Source organism: Nomascus leucogenys, chromosome 9, assembly GCF_006542625.1.
Source record: "Nomascus leucogenys isolate Asia chromosome 9, Asia_NLE_v1, whole genome shotgun sequence".
NCBI lineage: Eukaryota > Metazoa > Chordata > Mammalia > Primates > Hylobatidae > Nomascus > Nomascus leucogenys.
The window spans coordinates 60,585,456-60,603,432 of NC_044389.1; the positions used below are offsets into that span (position 1 = coordinate 60,585,456).

The following is a 17,977-nucleotide window of genomic DNA, read 5'->3' on the forward strand; positions in this document are numbered from 1 at the left end:
CTCAAAAGGTGACATACTGTATGTTCCAATATATGACATTCTGGAAAAGTAGTTGTCAAGGGCTGAGAGAAGGCATTGACTTCAGTAGGCATAAATGAATTTTGGAGAGTGATGGAACTGTTCTATTTCTTGACTGTGGTGCTGGTTATGCAACTACATGTCTGTCAACATTCACTGAACTATACACCAAAGAGGTAAGAATTTCACTATATATAAATAGCAGGTCAATTTTTAAAGTTACTTTAAAAGTAATCTTTTAAAAAATATATTCAAGGCACCATTTCAAGAATAAACACAAGGAGTCTAGAAACAGAATAGAGCAATTTCAAACAAAGAGAAAGGAAATAGAATGAAAAATATGGAAAAAAAAACCTACTTTTAGAAAGGTGAGGAAGCAGAAAAAAATTACACACAGTGGAATCAAAAGGTAGGACAGCAATAACAAAAATATCAATAATTATATGTAAGGCAACTGGTCTGAACCCACATTAAAAACAAAGAGTAGAATGGATTAAAAACAAAGTCCAGCTATATACTATTTATAAGAGCTATACCTAAACATAAGCACACAAAAGGTTGAAAGTAAATGGATGAGAGAAGATACACTAGACAAACATTAACCAAAAGAAAATTGGCATAGCTATATTAGAAATACAGACTATAAGACAAAATCCTAATAAGAAGCTCAGTATCTAGTATTGGGTTCAATTCACTGAAAGACACTATCATCAGAAGACTGTAACAATATTAAGCGGGTACTGCCTAATAAAATAAACCCAAGATATATAGAGCAAAAACTGACTGAACTACATGAGAAAATAAACAATTCCATTTTAATGGAAATTTTAACAAAAATACTGAAAAAGTCAACAGTCAAAAATTTCTAAAGACATAGGAAATCTGAGAAATACAACTTACAAATTGAACTAATGGACAAATATATAAATCCTGTGCCCAACAATTAGAGAAAAAAAATTCTTTTCAGATACAGGTTAAAAATTTACAAAAACCTATCATATACTATGCCATAGGGCAAGAATCAACAAATGTCACAGAACTGGTTCATTGGTCTATAATGCAATTAGGTTTAAAGCTAACAATAAAAATAATTTAAAATCACATGCATGGAAATTTTAAATAATATTTTAAATAACCAACAAGTCAAGGAAGATATGATAACCCATATTAAAAATACTTAGACTGAAACAGTAATGAAATACTTCCTATCAAAATAGAGTATGCAACAAAAAAGTAGCCAAACAGGCAAAGCTGTAGCCTTAAATGCTTATATTTGAAAGTATGTAAATCTATAATCCAGTATAGGTACACATTTATCTCAACTTCCAGAACCAAACAATGCATAGTTGCCACCAACATATACTGATGCCTTTAGCATAGTTGAGTTCTGCTGTCTTGTTAGACCCAGAAGAAGCTCCGCAGTAATATGGAATTAAAGGCATAATAATCTCCACATTTTAAGTATCACAGTCTAATACCAGCTAAACAATAGCTGGAAATAGACTATGAATATATAGATAATTATATAGTAACTATATATGAATCACTTTACTAATATATTGCATGTATTGGATGTCATATTTCAGAAAAAGATAATAAAATTAGATAAAACATGTAAATCTAAATATGAATAAATCATATGTCCCATTTAAAAAGAGAAAAGAGAAAACATCACAGAGATGATCCAACAAAATTGACTCATTAACAGTTAGAAATTTCTTGGCTCTCTGCCTATGCAGTAGTCATTTTATTTTATTCCTTTACTTTCCTAATAAACTTGCTTTCACTTTACTGTATGGATTTGCCCCAAACTCTTTCTTGCAGGAGATCCAAGAACTGGAATTGGGACCCCTTTCTAGTAACATCTTTCTGGCAAACCATGGAAGCAGTAATACTGAAGAGACCCCTGACCCAAAAGAAAATCATCTGCGCACAACAGCAATCGGCCAACTTTAGGTATCACCTTTTGTCAGAACTCGGAGTTATGAATGGCTCTCAACATACTGACGCTTTCTGACTGAGCTCCTCTCTACCCCAAATACAAGAAACCCTAAAAGTTAGAAAGGAGTATCATCGCCCCTGTTCAGCATGAAGAAGTTACAGAAGATGCACTCTCGTCCCTCTGCAACCCTTAGGATTAAAGGTTCTCTTATAAAAGGGAGCAGAGAAATGTCAGAGGTCTCTGAACCAGAGCAACTCCATCTTCAGTAGGGGCTGGGTAAAATAAGACTGAGACCTACTGGGCTGCATTTCCAGATGGTTAGACATTCTAAGTCACAGGATGAGATAGGAGGTCAGGACAAGATACAGCTCATAAAGACCTCGCTGGTAAAACAGGTTGCATAAAGAAGCCAGCTAAAACCCACCAAAATCAGGATGGCAATAAGAGTGACCTCCAATCGTCCTCACTGCTACACTCCCACCAGATCCATGACAGTTTACAAAGGCCATGGCAATGTCAGAAAGTTACCCTATATGGTCTAAAAAGGGGAGGCATGAAAAACCCACCCCTTGTTTAGCATGTAATCAAGAAATAACCATAAAAATGGGCAACCAGCAGCCCTAAAGGCTGCTCTGCCTATGGAGTAGCCATTCTTTTATTCTTTTACTTTCCTAATAAACTTGCTTTCACTTAAAAAAAAAGAATTTCTCAAAAGTTCTCATAACTAAAATATATTGAAATAGTAGTTAATATCTTCATCAATTAAAACAGAAAACACCAGGCAATGACAGTTTTACAGGACTGTTTTACCAAGATTTCAAGGAATACGTTAATTCAATTTTACATAAACTCTTTCAGAGAACTGAATAATACAGAATTTTCCCCACTGCTTCTACGGTCATTATAAGCCTTAGATACACATGCATGAAAGACACAGGTCTACTTTATTCACGAACATACACAGAAAAATCCTTTAAAAAATTGTTAGGAGAATCAGTCTATTATGGGCCTTGTGCCTCCCTCTGCATTCTTGGTTAGTGTGACTGATTCCAAGGGTTATCTGTCTCTTGATACTGAGTAGTTTCTATAATTACTTATATAGGCAACTAAATAGGTCAAGGCAACCCATCATTACTATCATGTAACTGTTATCCTGGGGAAGCGAGACTAGTAGCTTTGTGCTATTTTGCTACAATATTTGCTGCTTACTTAAAAAGTGCTGGACCCCAGACCTGGATTACTCAACTGCATGCAATACAAACTGACTGTGTACACAACATGCATCAGGGCCCATTTTGTAGCTTGAGTAATAATGTTCTTTTTCTCTGACCCAGGAATCTCATGTCTTCTGCCACCATCCATGAACCAGTAACTGCCTAACTTATGAGCTTTTAAGTAGGGTAAAATCTCAAAGCCTTTACAGTTCTAGACAGATATTTATCAAATTAAATCCAGTATTATATAAAAGTATGTAACAACACGACTAAGTTGAGTTTATCTCAGCAATGCAAATTTGCTTAAAATTGGAAAAAAAAAAAAGTGTGTGTATGTATATGTATATATATATTTTACCATATATTTAACCTTATTAACTTTTGATGAGAAAAATAATATAATCATCTCTACAGGAGGAAAGTACTTGATAAAATATCTGAAAATGAACTAGCAAAGTAGGAATGGACGGAAAATTCTAAAATGTAAAAAACTTTTTTAACAAAAACATACAGCAAGTATCATTCTTAATAAAAACTATTAGAAGCATTCCCTTTAAAAGTGGAAACAACAGATACGCCCAGTATTAATGCTTCTGCTCAACATCATATGAATTATCCTAAAGTCAGTGCATTAAAATAAGAAAAAAAATTAAATATCTAAGAATTGGAAAAGAAAAAAAAGCTGTAATTTTCAGCAGATGAAATGATTACTGCATGTAAAACTCCAAAAAATTTGCAGACAAGTTTTTAGAAGAATGAGAGTTTAGCCAAGAAGGCTTACTATAAGATTAATTTTAAAACAAACAAAAAACAAAACCAATTGTATTTCTATACCCAATAGCAAATAGGAAATAAGCAAGAAGAGAGGAAAAAAAAAAAGAAAAAGAAAACAGTTGGCCAGTCACGGTGGCTCATACCTGTAATCCCAGCACTTTGAGAGGCAAAGGAGGGTGGATCACTTGATGTCAGGAATTTGAGACCAGCCTGGCTAAATGGTGAAACCCTGTCTCTACTAAAAACACAAAAATTACCTGGGTGTAGTGGCAGGAGCCTGTAATCCCAGCTACTCAGGAAGCTGAGGCAGGAGAATCGTTTGAACCCGGGAGGCAGTGGTTGCAGTGAGCCAAGATCGCGCCACTGCACTCCAGCCAGGGCAACAGAGTGAAACTCCGTCTCAAAAAAAAAAAAAAAAAAAAAAAAAGGGGAAAAAAGACAGTTGTGGTTTACAATAAAAACAAAAAAAAAGTATAAAGTACCTAGAAATAAGTCTAACAGATGTACTTGATTGGTGTAGAAAGCTATAAAATTTTATTAGAACACATTAAATAAATGGACAAAGAGCCCAAATTCATGAATAGGATGATTCAATACAATTAAGATGTCAATTCTTCCTAAATTGATCCAGACGGTCAATGCAATTCAAGCTCAGAGTTTTTCATGAAACTTAACAAGCTGTTTCTTATGTATGAGGAAGAACCACGGTGCCCAAATTGTCAAGACACTGCTAAAGAAAAATGTGAGGGGACTTTCAAAACCAGGTATCAAGTTTTAATATAAAGCCATAATTAAGACAATATGCTAATTGGTACAAGGTTAGACAAATTTACTACTGGAAAGGAAAAGAAATTCCCAAAATAGACCTAGACATAGTTAATACATAAGAGAAGTGACTTTACTGATCACTGAGAAAAGGAAAAACTATTCACTAATGATGTTGAGACAACTGGTTACTCATAGGGAAAAAACAAAATTAAATTCTCCCCAAATTAGACCCCTCATACTATATTTAAAAATCAATTACAAGGGCCAGGTGCAGTGGCTCACACCTGTAATCCCAACACTTTGAGAGGCTGAGGCAGGTAGATCACCTAAGGTCAGGAGTTCGAGACCAGCCTGACCAAGATGGTGAAACACCGTCTCTACTAAAAATACAAAAACTAGCTGGGCATGGTGGCGGGAGCCTGTAATCCCAGCTACTCAGGAAGCTGAGGCAGGAGAATTGCTTGAACCCAGGAGGCAGAGGTTGCAGTGAGCTGAGATCGCACCATTGTACTCCAGCATGGGCGACAGAGCGAGGCTTTGTCCCCCTCCCCCAAAAAAAATCAATTACAAATGAATTAAAGAATTAACTGCGAAGAGCAAAACCTCAAAACTTTTAAAAGATGATACAAGAGAATATATTTCTGATCTGGGAAGGGCAAGATTTCTGTTATTAACAAGACACAAATGTACTAACTACAAGAGAAAAGATTTTAAAACTCAACTACATTAAAAATATCAAATCTGGCCGGGCATGGTGGCTCACACCTGTAATCCCAGCACTTTGGGAGGCTGAGGTGGGAGGATCACCTGAGGTCAGGAGTTCAAGGCTAGCCTGGCCAGCATGGTGAAACCCCGTCTCTACTAAAAATACAAAAATTAGCCAGGCATAGTGATGCATGCCTATAAATCCCAGCTACTTGGGAAGCTGAGGCAGGAGAATCACTTGAACCCAGGGGGTAGAGGTTGCAGTGACCGAGATCGCGCCACTGCACTCCAGCCTGGGTAACCGAGTGAGACTGTCTAAAATATATATATATAATCTACTCATTAAAAAGATAACAGAAAGAAAACAAAAGGAAAAGCCATAGAGTGGGAGAAGACACTTATAATGCAAAATAGAAAAAAGAACTCCTCCAATTCAATAAGAAGCCATCGAATAGAAAATAGGTTAAAAACGTCAACAGTAATTTCAAAGAAATATAATGGCCAACAGACACATGAAAAGATGCAAAATCTTATCAGCAATTAGGAAAATGTAAATTAAGAGTACAGTTAGAAACTCATACTCAATAACTGGCAAAACTTAAAAATCTGACAATATCAAGTGTTGGAGAAAAGACTGAAAATGAAAACTGTATTATTTTGAGTAGAATCTTTTAGTACAACTACTTTGTAAAACATTATGGTATTGCCTAAAAAACCTAAGGATGTACAGACCTCTACATCCCAATTCCACTCCTATGAAGTATATCAGGAGACATGTATGAGAATGTTCATGGCTGTACTGCTTATAGTAGCCAAAAACAAAAATGGAAGCAACCTAAATATCTACAGCAGAATGAATGAATTATAGCATATTCACGTATCAGAATACAATACAGCAGTAAAGCAAAGAACTGTCATTAGATGCATGCATCAACATGGCTGAATCATAAAAACATAGGGCTGAATAAAAACCAAGTCATAAAAATTATATTCAGTAGGATTCCATTCATAAAAAGGTTAGAACACCTTTAACAGATGCATACATAACCCCAATATCTAAATTCAGGGTAGTAGTAACATCTGGGAGAAAGACGTAATCATGAAAGAAAACGCAGGAAACATAAAAGGTATAGGGGATCTATAATGACAAGGTGTGATTGTGCCTATTTCCCCATAATATCACCAACAGGGCTATTTTGTCAAATTTTTCGAATTCTCCCAATCTGATAGATGAAAAATGTAATTGAATATAATTTCAATTTGTACTATTATTATGCATAAGGCTGATCAAGTCCAATTTTAGACCTTTTTGTACATCATCTGGTATGAACTATTAATATGTTCTCTACTAGACTGTTTTTTCTTATTGATTTTTAGAAGCTCACATACAACACAAAAATAAGTATTTTGCCTCCTATATAAATGACAATTATATTTCCCAGTGCATTTTTTTAAAACAGGTATTTAAAATATTGGCTAATAGGAGAACAACTATTCATTTAATTATTTTCTTTAAAATCTATGTTAATTACTCTTTTATATTTTATTTCAAGAATAAAACAAATTTACAAAGTAAAAGAAAGTCTTCCACTGACATGGTTCATAAACGGACCAAGTAATCCTTGGAAGAAAGCTAGAAATTTTCAAAATTAGTGAGGTCCTACATATTTTTATGACCTGGGACATCAATTTTTATTGCTCAAGGACAATTTGTTGGCCCGTACATCAGATAAAGTATTGCCTTACACCTTAGGACATGAATTCTAAATTCTTTTAAAATAACTGTATGAGAATTGCTTCTACTTATGCCTTTTCTTCATAAAATTAATACATTTTTATTTTTCTAAGTGACTTCACAGAACACTTCCAACTTACTAGACTGGCCGTGTCTGTGTCTATAGTTTTAAAATTGGCCTTCTTATCCTAATTCCTCAAATAACCTACTCTCCACGCTCTTCTCAAATCTCAAAATAAAATTTCTAAAAATTAGCTTGTTGAGCCAGCATGACCCAAATCATTACTAAGATTTCAGTATCTGAGTTTCAAAGGAAGAAAAGGATATAGAGAAAAAAAATCTTCCAGTTTCAAGACAAAATGTCTCAGAAGCAGTTCATTCTCATTGTTTCTTTTAACTATATCACAGTGCTATTTCAAATGTTCCATTCCATTTTTTTTGACATAAAGTACCATATGGCTAATAAAACTGACTTTGAAATTATTTCAAATTTTACCTTCCTAAGAATATAAAACTACCATTCATTAGCAACACTGTATCCCTTCAATTGCTTCAAAAGTCACTCTTGCTATTACCATCCTTAAACTTTTTTAAAAGGAAGAGATCTGGTTTTCTGGATCACCTTGGAAAGTGGCACTGACAAAAAACTAAATAGACTCTCAAAGAAGTTAGAAAAGGGCTACATATAGGTACTTACCATATAGCAAATTGAAATTTAATAAAAAAATTTATTCAAAGGCATAAACAAAGCTAAGCTACAGTTGGTGAAGCAGAGCTGGTGTCTGACTTGATAGATTTTAAAGAATGTAAATCAGTAGACAAAATGTCAATAGAATCGAAGGCCAGCCAAAGACAATCGTTTGGAAAACTACCATTTTAACTAGAAAAACTGAATGAAGGACTAAGGAGATAATATTCAAAATTACTCATTCAGTTGATACTTAGTACAAATTTTCTGGAAACATGCTTGTACTTGAGATGATATGAAACAGAGTTATGAAAGAGTAAGAAATACTAACAGTTGCTTTTTCAGGAATGTTTCTAATACAAAGGGTAAGTCTACTGGATTCAATAGTAAATTATTCGCCCGGCACAGTGGCTCACGCCTGTAATCCCAGCACTTTGAGAGGCCGAGGTGGGCGGATCACCTGAGGTCGGGAGTTCGAGATCAGCCTGACCAACATGGAGAAGCCCCATCTCTACTAAAAATACAAAAAATTAGCCAGGCGTGGTGGTGCATGCCCAGCTACCTGGGAGGCTGAGGCAGGAGAATCACTTGAACCTGGGAGGCAGAGGTTGCCGGGAGGCCGTGGTTGCGGTGAACTGAGATCATGCCATTGCACTCCAGCCTGGGCAATAAAAGTGAAACTCCATCTCAAAAAAAAAAAAGTAAATTATTCATTTGTCATTGATATGCTTTCTATCAATATCAGGAAGAAGAAAATAGCTGCTAGTGAGGAATAGACTTGCACCTACTCCAACTCTAGCTGAATGGCTATTTCAGCTATATAAGAGTAAGACTGAGCATAAAGAAAATGAGGTGAAATGTCTCAACAGTACAATTTCAAATGCCTTGGGTTAATCCTCAATCCTTAGGAAAATATTTTAGATATAAATACTTTCCCTCTCTACTTCATATGTGATTTAAAAAATCAATAAAATCCTACAGAGAAACTATAAACACAAGATTCAAACCATTCATATAATTGTCTAATTTATGAAACTGAATAAGGAAACTTAATTATCATGTGTTATTTCAACCAATAAAATCAGCATTCTTTCTATTCTTATTCAAATTTCATTCTTAATGATCCATTATATGACATAAGCAAATGCAGGCAGAACATTATCATGGAAACTAAAATAGTCTTTGAAGAAGGAAAATAAAATCTATGAAAGTGTATACTTTACAAGGCTTTGACTGATGTTTATTCCTCATGAGCACAGAAGAAAATGTTTAACTAATACAGAACATTTGTATTTGGTCCTATTAATTCATAAATAAACTCTTATATGCTATGCCATAAGAGAAAATTATAAAAATTTCGGGGTTTCTATGAATTGAGTATGCCTTTCATCCCAAATTGAGTGAGAAAGATGGTTAGAGAAGCATGCATTTTGAACTAACACGTTACCTAGAATAATTTACTTAATAGGTACAGCTAATTTTACTATTATAATGTTTTCTCTCCTGTAATCACATCAATGCTATTTTATCTATTTTAGCTAAACATGAGGCATTCTGGCTGAGGTTTAGACTATTATTAGGTAAAGTAATCCCTTTTTTTTTTTTTTTGAGACGGAGTTTCGCTCTTGTTGCCCAGGCTGGAACGCAATGGCGCGATCTCGGCTCCCCGCAACTTCCACCTCCTGGGTTCAAGCGATTTTCCAGACTCCCAAGTAGCTGGGATTACAGGCATGCACCACCACACTCAGCTAATTTTGTATTTTTAATAGAGACAGGGTTTCTCCATGTTGGTCAGGCTGGTCTCAAACCAGCCTAGTATTCCCTTTTTTTTTTAAGTGTTAATTTAAATTATCCCTTCTAAGAAATTTCAGTTTTATAGAAAATTAAAGGTAAGATACAAAAACAACCAAAAAATCTTCCCCTTACAAGTTTGTTAAAATGATGGCACATATTGAAATCTTCAAGTTCAATCTGATACATAAAGAACTACTTTTCTTGGGCCAGGCGCGGTGGCTCACGCCTGTAATGCCAGCACTTTGGGAGGCCGAGGCCGGCAGATCACGAGGTCAGGAGATCCAGACCATCCTGGCTAACACGGTGAAACCCCGTCTCTACTAAAAATACAAAAAAATTAGCCGGGTGTGGTGGCGGGCACCTGTAGCCCTAGCTACTTGGGAGGCTGAGGCAGGAGAATGGCATGAACCCAGGTGGTGGAGCTTGCAGTGAGCCGAGATTGCGCCACTGCACTCCAGCCTGGGCGACAGAGCAAGACTCCGTCTCAAACAAACAAACAAAAAAAACCAAAAAAACTACTTTTCTTTCAAGAGAAAGTACACGTCACATTCTAAAAATCATACTAAAACTTTACCTTTTTAAAGGCCAAAATGCTCTTTAAAAGGCTCAGAATACCTCAAAACTGTTTAAAAATCACTTACCTTTCAAACCTAGAGTTTGTAGCTGGAAGAGCCGACCAAGTTCATAAGGCAAAACCCGTAACAGATTGTTATTTAAAAGCAATTCCCTGTTTTTAAAAAAAAAAAAAAAAAAAAATTAGTTTAATATACTAAGTTTTATTAACATCTGTATTTGCCATTCTTAAGGCTCCTTCTAACATACTATGAGTGATTGTTTATATTCAAGGCACACTTCTATGTTCTCATCCAAAAACATTGCACAATATTAAAGTACTACAAAATGTGCAATTGCCACAACTATTAACAATGTTTCTATTTCTACGATTTACTCATTGGCTAGCTCACATTAAAGTTGGAGGTGTAGGAACTGCATATCATTCTCAGGCTAAATCTACCCCCTTTTTGCTCACCCAAAATGCCTATCAAATGCAAATGTGACAGATATCCTTAGTAGCTAAACAACAGATATCCTTGAACCTCGTCTAATTAATAGAAAAAAGTACAAATTTTTACGCAAACTTCAGGAATAAACTGTAATTAGTAGCCAATCACCTGTATCTCTTTTTAAGTAACTGAATACTACTCTAATCATATCAAAATACTTAGAAAACAAACCAAAAAATTAATTAAAAGAATAAGAAACAACAGGTGAAGTATATTAAAGAAGACAAAAGAAAATGTGAAAAGATGAAAAAATATACTATGATCGACAATCACTGACATGAAACATAAATATTAAAATAAAGCATAGATAGTACAGACAAGAATAGGATAGCATAAATAAGATCTAACTTTATGATTGTGAAATTTTGAGCAGACTATAGAAAAAAATAGCACTCTCATTAGTGGATGACTAAAAGTAAAAAAAGCAAGTAAAGGATAGTGAAGAACAAGATTTTAAAACAGTATGTTTAATTTTAAACATGTGATAGCAATTTTTAAAAATTATTACTCAACAGATAATCATTGGAAACATTCAGATAAGATCTTAAGATTCCTGCAAAATTTTTTTAGAATTTCTTTAGGGAATTTTTAAAGATTCCCTAAAAATTAGAAATAAATCCATTTCATCAGGTTTTAAGGTTTCCTTAAGGAGTGTATTATGAAATATAAATATACTTTGACTCATATAATAGAGATATGTTCTTGTAAGTTGTATTCATCAGCAAATCTTCATTTTTCAAGTACTTCTAATCAGTCTTATCATATTGGATAATGAGACTTACTATTTTAGCCCCACCCCACCTCAAGTTTGTCAAGGAAACTGGTAATACAAGCACACTCTAATTCAGGAACCTCCAAATTTAAAGAAAGGAAAAGAAATGTTCAACGGAGGCCAACTCAAGCACTATGCTTAGATAGTTTATATAATTTGATAGTTACAACACACAGAAATCCTACTGTAATTGAGTAACATCCCCTCATTTTCTTAAATTTAGAATTTTATATCGTGAGTCATGTCTGTTTTACTTTCTCACCTGAGAGACACCATGTTTCCTAGTTCTGCTGGTAAACTTCTGAGTTTATTGGATGACAGATCCAGGTAAACCAGATTATGAAGCTTGGCAATATCAGGTGGAATGCGACTAAGGTAATTGTCATTTAGGTGCAGCGCTGTCAAGTGTGTCAATGACCAAAGTGATGTACTTAGGCTCCGCACTCTACCTAAAAGGCAAAATACTGAAGTGTAAAACCCCAGGCCCAAGATGACACCTAAATTACAAGGACTAAAAAGTGGTAAGAGAGGCTGCAAATACACATGGATATTGTATCTCTGACATTTTAATTTTTTATTTAATGCCATTTGATTGCTTCCAAACACACCTGGCCCTCCTTTACGTTCATGCCACTTTCACCTGACAACCACTCTTTCTCATGAACCTTCCATGTATTAAATGAGAAGTTGCAAAATGTAGAAACCCTTGTAGTTCAACTGAGTAGTTCTCAACCAGAGGCAATTTTGTTTCCTCAAAGGATTTTGGAATGCCTGGAGACATTTTTGGTTGCCACAACTGAAGGGGTACTACTGCTATCTAGTGAGTGGAGGCCAGGAATGCTACTAAACATCCTACAATGCACACAACAGCCCTCCACTATTATCCAGCTCAAAGTGTCAGTAGTGCCAAGGCTAAGAAACCCTACATTAACTTAGTAAGATTGGCTCATATTCATTCTTTTGACTACCAATCATCCATCCACCCAGTTCCCTTTTAGCTAAATGTATAAGTAATTCTTGCTATTGACATTACAATGTGGGGTTTAACTCTTCCAAATGAATGCCTACTGGGGAAAAAATGGCATTTTATATATAATCTGTATTATACCAATTCATAAAAGAAAAATACTTATATTCTATTTTTAATAAACTTTAAATTTTGTAATAATTTTAGATTTACAGAAAAGTTACCAAGATAACACAGACAGTTCCTATATACCCCTCCTTCAGCTTTCCTAACATTAGAATCTACATCATCACCATGGTACATTTGTCAAAACTAGGAAACCAACACTGGTGCATTACTACTAATTAAATTCTAGACGTTATTTGGATTTCACCAGTTTTTATACTTTTTTGTTCCAGATTCAACGCAGGCTACTATTTTGCATTTAGTTACCTCTCTTTAGTCTCCTCTGGTCTGTGACAGTTTCAGCCTTTGTTTTACATGACCATGACAATTTTGAGTATTAATCAAGTTAGGTATTTTGCACAAGGTCCTTTAGCTTGAGTTTGTCTGATGTTTTTCTCATTATTAGACTGGAATTATGAGTTTTTAGGAATCACATTCTATTTTACCAAATCCTAAACAGGTACTAAGGTCCTGTAACACAGTTACTATATATTTATTAGAATAAATAGATAGCTTCCAGGTTTCCTTCTTTGCCGACACTGAGATAGGAGGATGGCAAAGATTTCAATTTGCAAAAATAATTACTCTGAAATAGCCTAAACAAAATATATCAAAGAACCTGGTTTTACTTAGAAACTAAACTCCCAATATCCTCAATTCCAGATGCCTGCTCAATGTAATTAATCTCAAAGAATGGAAACAAAGATATTCAGTCACACATAAAACAGATAAATTAAACACTAGTATCTTACCATCTTGTAGCTTTTCAACGAGTCCATCTAATTAAAAATGTACAAAAAATATAGCAATACTCAACTTTATTATCACTATTACATTCCAGATTAAATGCTTCAGATTCCACTCACCCGAGATTTCTAATTCTGCCCAGTGAGATTTTTTCCCATTGGCTACCTCCTCTGCTGACATGATGGTATAAATTCTGCGAGGATCTGGAGGATCATATTTTTCCTTTGGCATCCCTATTAGTCTGTTTAAAAAAAAAAAAGGAGATCAACAATTATTATAGTCTTACTTTAAAAAAGAGAAAACAGGATGGTAAACTCCTTTTCTCTCCCATTACCAGTCTAGTAAGTCATTTTATACTACAAATTCTCACTTGCAGAAAAATAAAACACACACATTATCTGCAGTATGCTAGGATCTTGCAGGAACTCATTATCAGATGCCTAAGGGAAAATGCAAATAAGCAACAGCACTGGACTTTGCAATGAACATTATGGTTGCTTCCTAACCCCTTCCCTTCATGTAGCTGCACTGCTTTCCCACACAGCAGTTTCATGAATGGACTCTGACTAGTCTAAGAGAATCAGGTAATTCTATCTTCCTTTCCTCAGTGATATTCAGATATCCCATGCCTAAGACAATCAGCACATGACATTCCCCTTGCAGAGATTTAGTTCAGGAAAATCTAATAATCACAAAACCGCAGAACTCATTCTATGTTTATAGGAGAAGCAGGCTTCTCTCTCCTGCTGGTCATAAACAAAGAAGAATACAGCCCAAATTGCTGTTGGCAGCCATGCAACAACGATAAGGAAAGTCAGCCATGGAAGGCAGAGCCTGGAAAACAGAAAAACAAAGGCAGAGTCCTCACTGAATCACACCTGTAGCACACCCAAATACTGGCCTTTTCTGATACACAAGCCAATATAGTTCTCTTATTAAGCTAGTTTGAATTGTGTTTTCTGTTACTAGTAATCAAAAGTGTCCTAATTAGTACGAGTACATATCTTAGTTTGCCTGGGTCAGTCTTGGTTTATATCTGTTGTTCTGAAGCAATTATTATTATCATCCCTTTTCATGCTCAAGAGTCCACTTTGGATGAGTTACATGGCCACCCTAATCAAAACTAGTACAGTCATGTGTCATTTAACAAAGATATGTTCTGAGAAATGCATTGTTAGGCAATCCAAACGTAGTTATGCAGCACATGACTATACTGTGCCATCTTCCTGCTATTAACTGCCAAAATAATCACTGAGCAATCATCAATGATGACCAGCTAGACATAAAACTCATCAAATGTGCTACGTATGAAGTAGGTGACAAATGGCTCTAAAAGTAACCTTATTCAAGGGGTCCAATATAAGAAGTACTGCTTGGTAGTAGACAAAATAAAATCCAGTTCATATCTAACAATAGCAAATGACACAACGTCCTGAGCCTAAATTAAACTCCTGCATGCTTTCAATAAATTGCCACATAGTATTTATATTGGGTTCTTTGCTCATATATTAACATATATACACACACCCCAAAACCAAGTGTCTGAATCTGGAACTGTTTCCAAGTAAAGTTTAGAACTTATATCCCAAATTGAAGAGTTGCTTTCAGGTCATCTGAAATTTGTTACATATAGAGATTAAAGAAAACAGAGATATTCTATCATGTAACAAGAAATCAAAAAGCTAGTTCATAAGAATGCAATCAAAATTTCCCATACTATCATTTTCTCTCACATTTCTAAAGGGAAAATAGTCATTCCTTTCCACTTACTTAAAGGAGCAAAGAGAAAGTTTTCCATATCTGTTCATATGTTAACAGTAATTAGTTTCCAACTTTCCAGGTTAAGCTCTTCAACGCTAATCTTACACAATTTGGGCAATGCTAAACCGTATTTTATTTTCCATAAGTGTCTCAGAACTTCATATAGCACAAAGAATATGATCATTTTCCACAGGAGAAAAATTTGATTTCTACCATATTCAGCCTATATATAATACTTCTGAAAATAAAGTTTTTAGGTAACAAGGTTTTCAGAATTTCTTCTGTACACCATAAGGCACATGTGTCTCTTTGGGTACTTTTGGGTAATAACATAAGAGTCTACAAAAAAATACAAGATTAAGCAAAGCCAAATCAAATAGATCTAGATCCAAAGACACACTACATAATTTATTACCTACAACGAGAATGGGTAAAACACCCTAAATTTACAAAAACAGGTTTCACTAATTTTAGATCTTTTTTTTTTTTTTGAGACGGAGTTTTGCTCTGTCACCCAGGCTGGAGTGCAGTGGCGTGATCTCGAGATCTCGACTCACTGCAACCTCTGCCTCCCAGGTTCAAGTGATTCTCCTGCCTCAGCCTCCTGAGTAACTGAGGTTACAGGCGTGTGTCACCACGCCTGGCTAATTTTTGTATTTTTAGTAGAGATGGGGATTTCACCATGTTGGTCAAGCTGGTCTCGAACTCCTGACCTTGTGATCCGCCCGCCTTGGCCTACCAAAGTGCTGGGATTACAGGCATGAGCCAAGGCACCCTGCCCAATTTTAGATCATTTTTATAAAACACAGGGCAGGCCGGGCGCGGTGGCTCACGCGTGTAATCCTAGCACTTTGGGAGGCCGAGGCGGGCTGATTACAAGGTCAGGAGATCGAGACCATCCTGGCTAACACAGTAAAACCCTGTCTCTACTAAAAAAAAAAGTACAAAAAATTAGCGGGGCATGGTGGCGGGCGCCTATAGTCCCAGCTACTCGGGAGGCTGAGGTTGGAGAATGGCGTGAACCCAGGAGGCAAAGCCTGCAGTGGGCCGAGATAGCGCCACTGCACTCCAGCCTGGGCGACAGAGCGAGACTCCATATCAAAAACACACACACACACACACACACACACACACACACACACACACACGCATAGGATTAGAAGGCAATTTAATTTGTTTTAATCACGGCTCCCACTAGATGGTATGTTCCTTAGGGGGACTATGTTTCTGTGTGGAGGCATATCCTTTTTATATCTCTATACAGTTCCCGCCACATAGGAAGCACTTAACATGTATTTGTGGAATGATCAATGATCATATGCTTTGTAATCCTAAAATCTGCCACCTTCCTCCCTTCCTACTCATCTCACAGCCAATTAACACCTAATGCTTTTCTAAAAATTGATACAAAGAAATGGTAATTCATCCACATGTTCAATTTTCCCAGATATTTTAAAAATCTAGATAGAAAATAATTACTATCTTTTCTGGTGCTCCAATTCTAATCTCTAAAACAGATATTATATAGAACTAGATTTCTATTTTTTAATTCTTCATGTTTCAATCATTGTAAGTCCATTAAAATTACAAAATCTCTTCCTTAAAAAAAAGTTCCATAAAATGTTTACCAATATCTATAATATGTAAAACCCAAAGTAAGATCAATACTGCCATATTAGGGGTCAGAGGTCTCTTTTGGATTTGATTAGGATGCCAATAAAAATGACGGAAGGCCGGACGCAGTGGCTCACGCCTTGTAATCCCAGCACTTTGGGAGGCCGAGGTGGGCAGATCACGAGGTCAGGAGATCGAGACCATCCTGGCTAACACGGTGAAACCCCGTCTCTACCAAAAAAAATACAAAAAATTAGCCGGGCGTGGTGGCGGGCGCCTGTAGTCCCAGCTACTCAGGAGGCTGAGGCAGGAGAATGGCGTGAACCCGGGAGATGGAGCTTGCAGTGAGCCGAGATCGCGCCACTGCAGCCCGGCCTGGGCAACAGAGCGAGACTCCGTCTCAAAAAAAAAAAAAAAAAAAAAAGTGACTGAAGCTACAAAATTTCTCATTTGAGTTTACTAAGTAATTTAGTATAGTTCTGGTCACTACTGCCCTCCTCCCCAAAATCGGGTTTTCACTGTGCTATTAAAAACAGGCAACTTGGCCAGGCAAGGTGGCTCGCGCCGGTAATCCCAGCACTTTGGGAGGCCAAGGCGGGCGGATCATTTGAGGTCAGGAGTTCCAGACTAGCCTAGCCAAAATGGTGAAACCCTGTTTCTATTAAAAATACAAAAAATTAGCCGGGCATGGTGGCGGGCCCCAGTAGTCCCAGCTACTCCAGAGGCTGAGGCAGGAGAATGGCGTGAACCCGGGAGGCAGAGCTTGCAGTGAGACGAGACTCCCCCACTGCACTCCAGCCTGGGCAACAGAGTGAGACCCTGTCTCAATCAATCAATCAATAACAGAGAACTCAATTTCAGGAAATTAACATTACTAAACCCTTCCATTCAGCTGTATTTTCCCCTCTCAGGTCTCGGCATCAACTTTCCACCCTGTAGGCATACCACAAAAATCTATTTCAAAATAACTTAAAATTATGAAATAAATTATTCAAATGTAATTTAAATCTCTAAATGTGACACTGCTCATACGGTTTCAAATAGTCTCATATACAGCTCAGTTCAAGACTTAAATACTGAGTGATTAACATTTTTCATCCAAGAAAGAGAAATGTTTTATTTGGGAAAACGTAGTGCAGTTAATTTCTTATCTTTAATTTCAAACTAATGAAGAGGCAGGTTTTTGAATTAGTTTTTCCAAGAGTTTCTAATTTCTCCAGCAACTTACATAGATTCTCAAAAGATCTTC

The 17,977-nt window shown here is 36.1% G+C and overlaps 1 protein-coding gene across 1 annotated transcript in view; it reads right to left on the reverse strand.

The window, feature by feature from the left end:
* CNOT6L (CCR4-NOT transcription complex subunit 6 like) overlaps positions 1–17,977 on the reverse strand; it is a 107,664-nt gene that overhangs the window by 49,120 nt on the left and 40,567 nt on the right. The window contains exons 2-4 of the mRNA XM_030819037.1: positions 13,473–13,594; positions 11,737–11,923; positions 10,280–10,365 (exon numbers count right to left, since the gene is read on the reverse strand). Of these exons, the coding sequence (XP_030674897.1) occupies positions 10,280–10,365; positions 11,737–11,923; positions 13,473–13,584 (385 nt within the window). The 5' untranslated portion in view covers positions 13,585–13,594. The remainder of the gene's footprint in view (positions 1–10,279; positions 10,366–11,736; positions 11,924–13,472; positions 13,595–17,977) is intronic.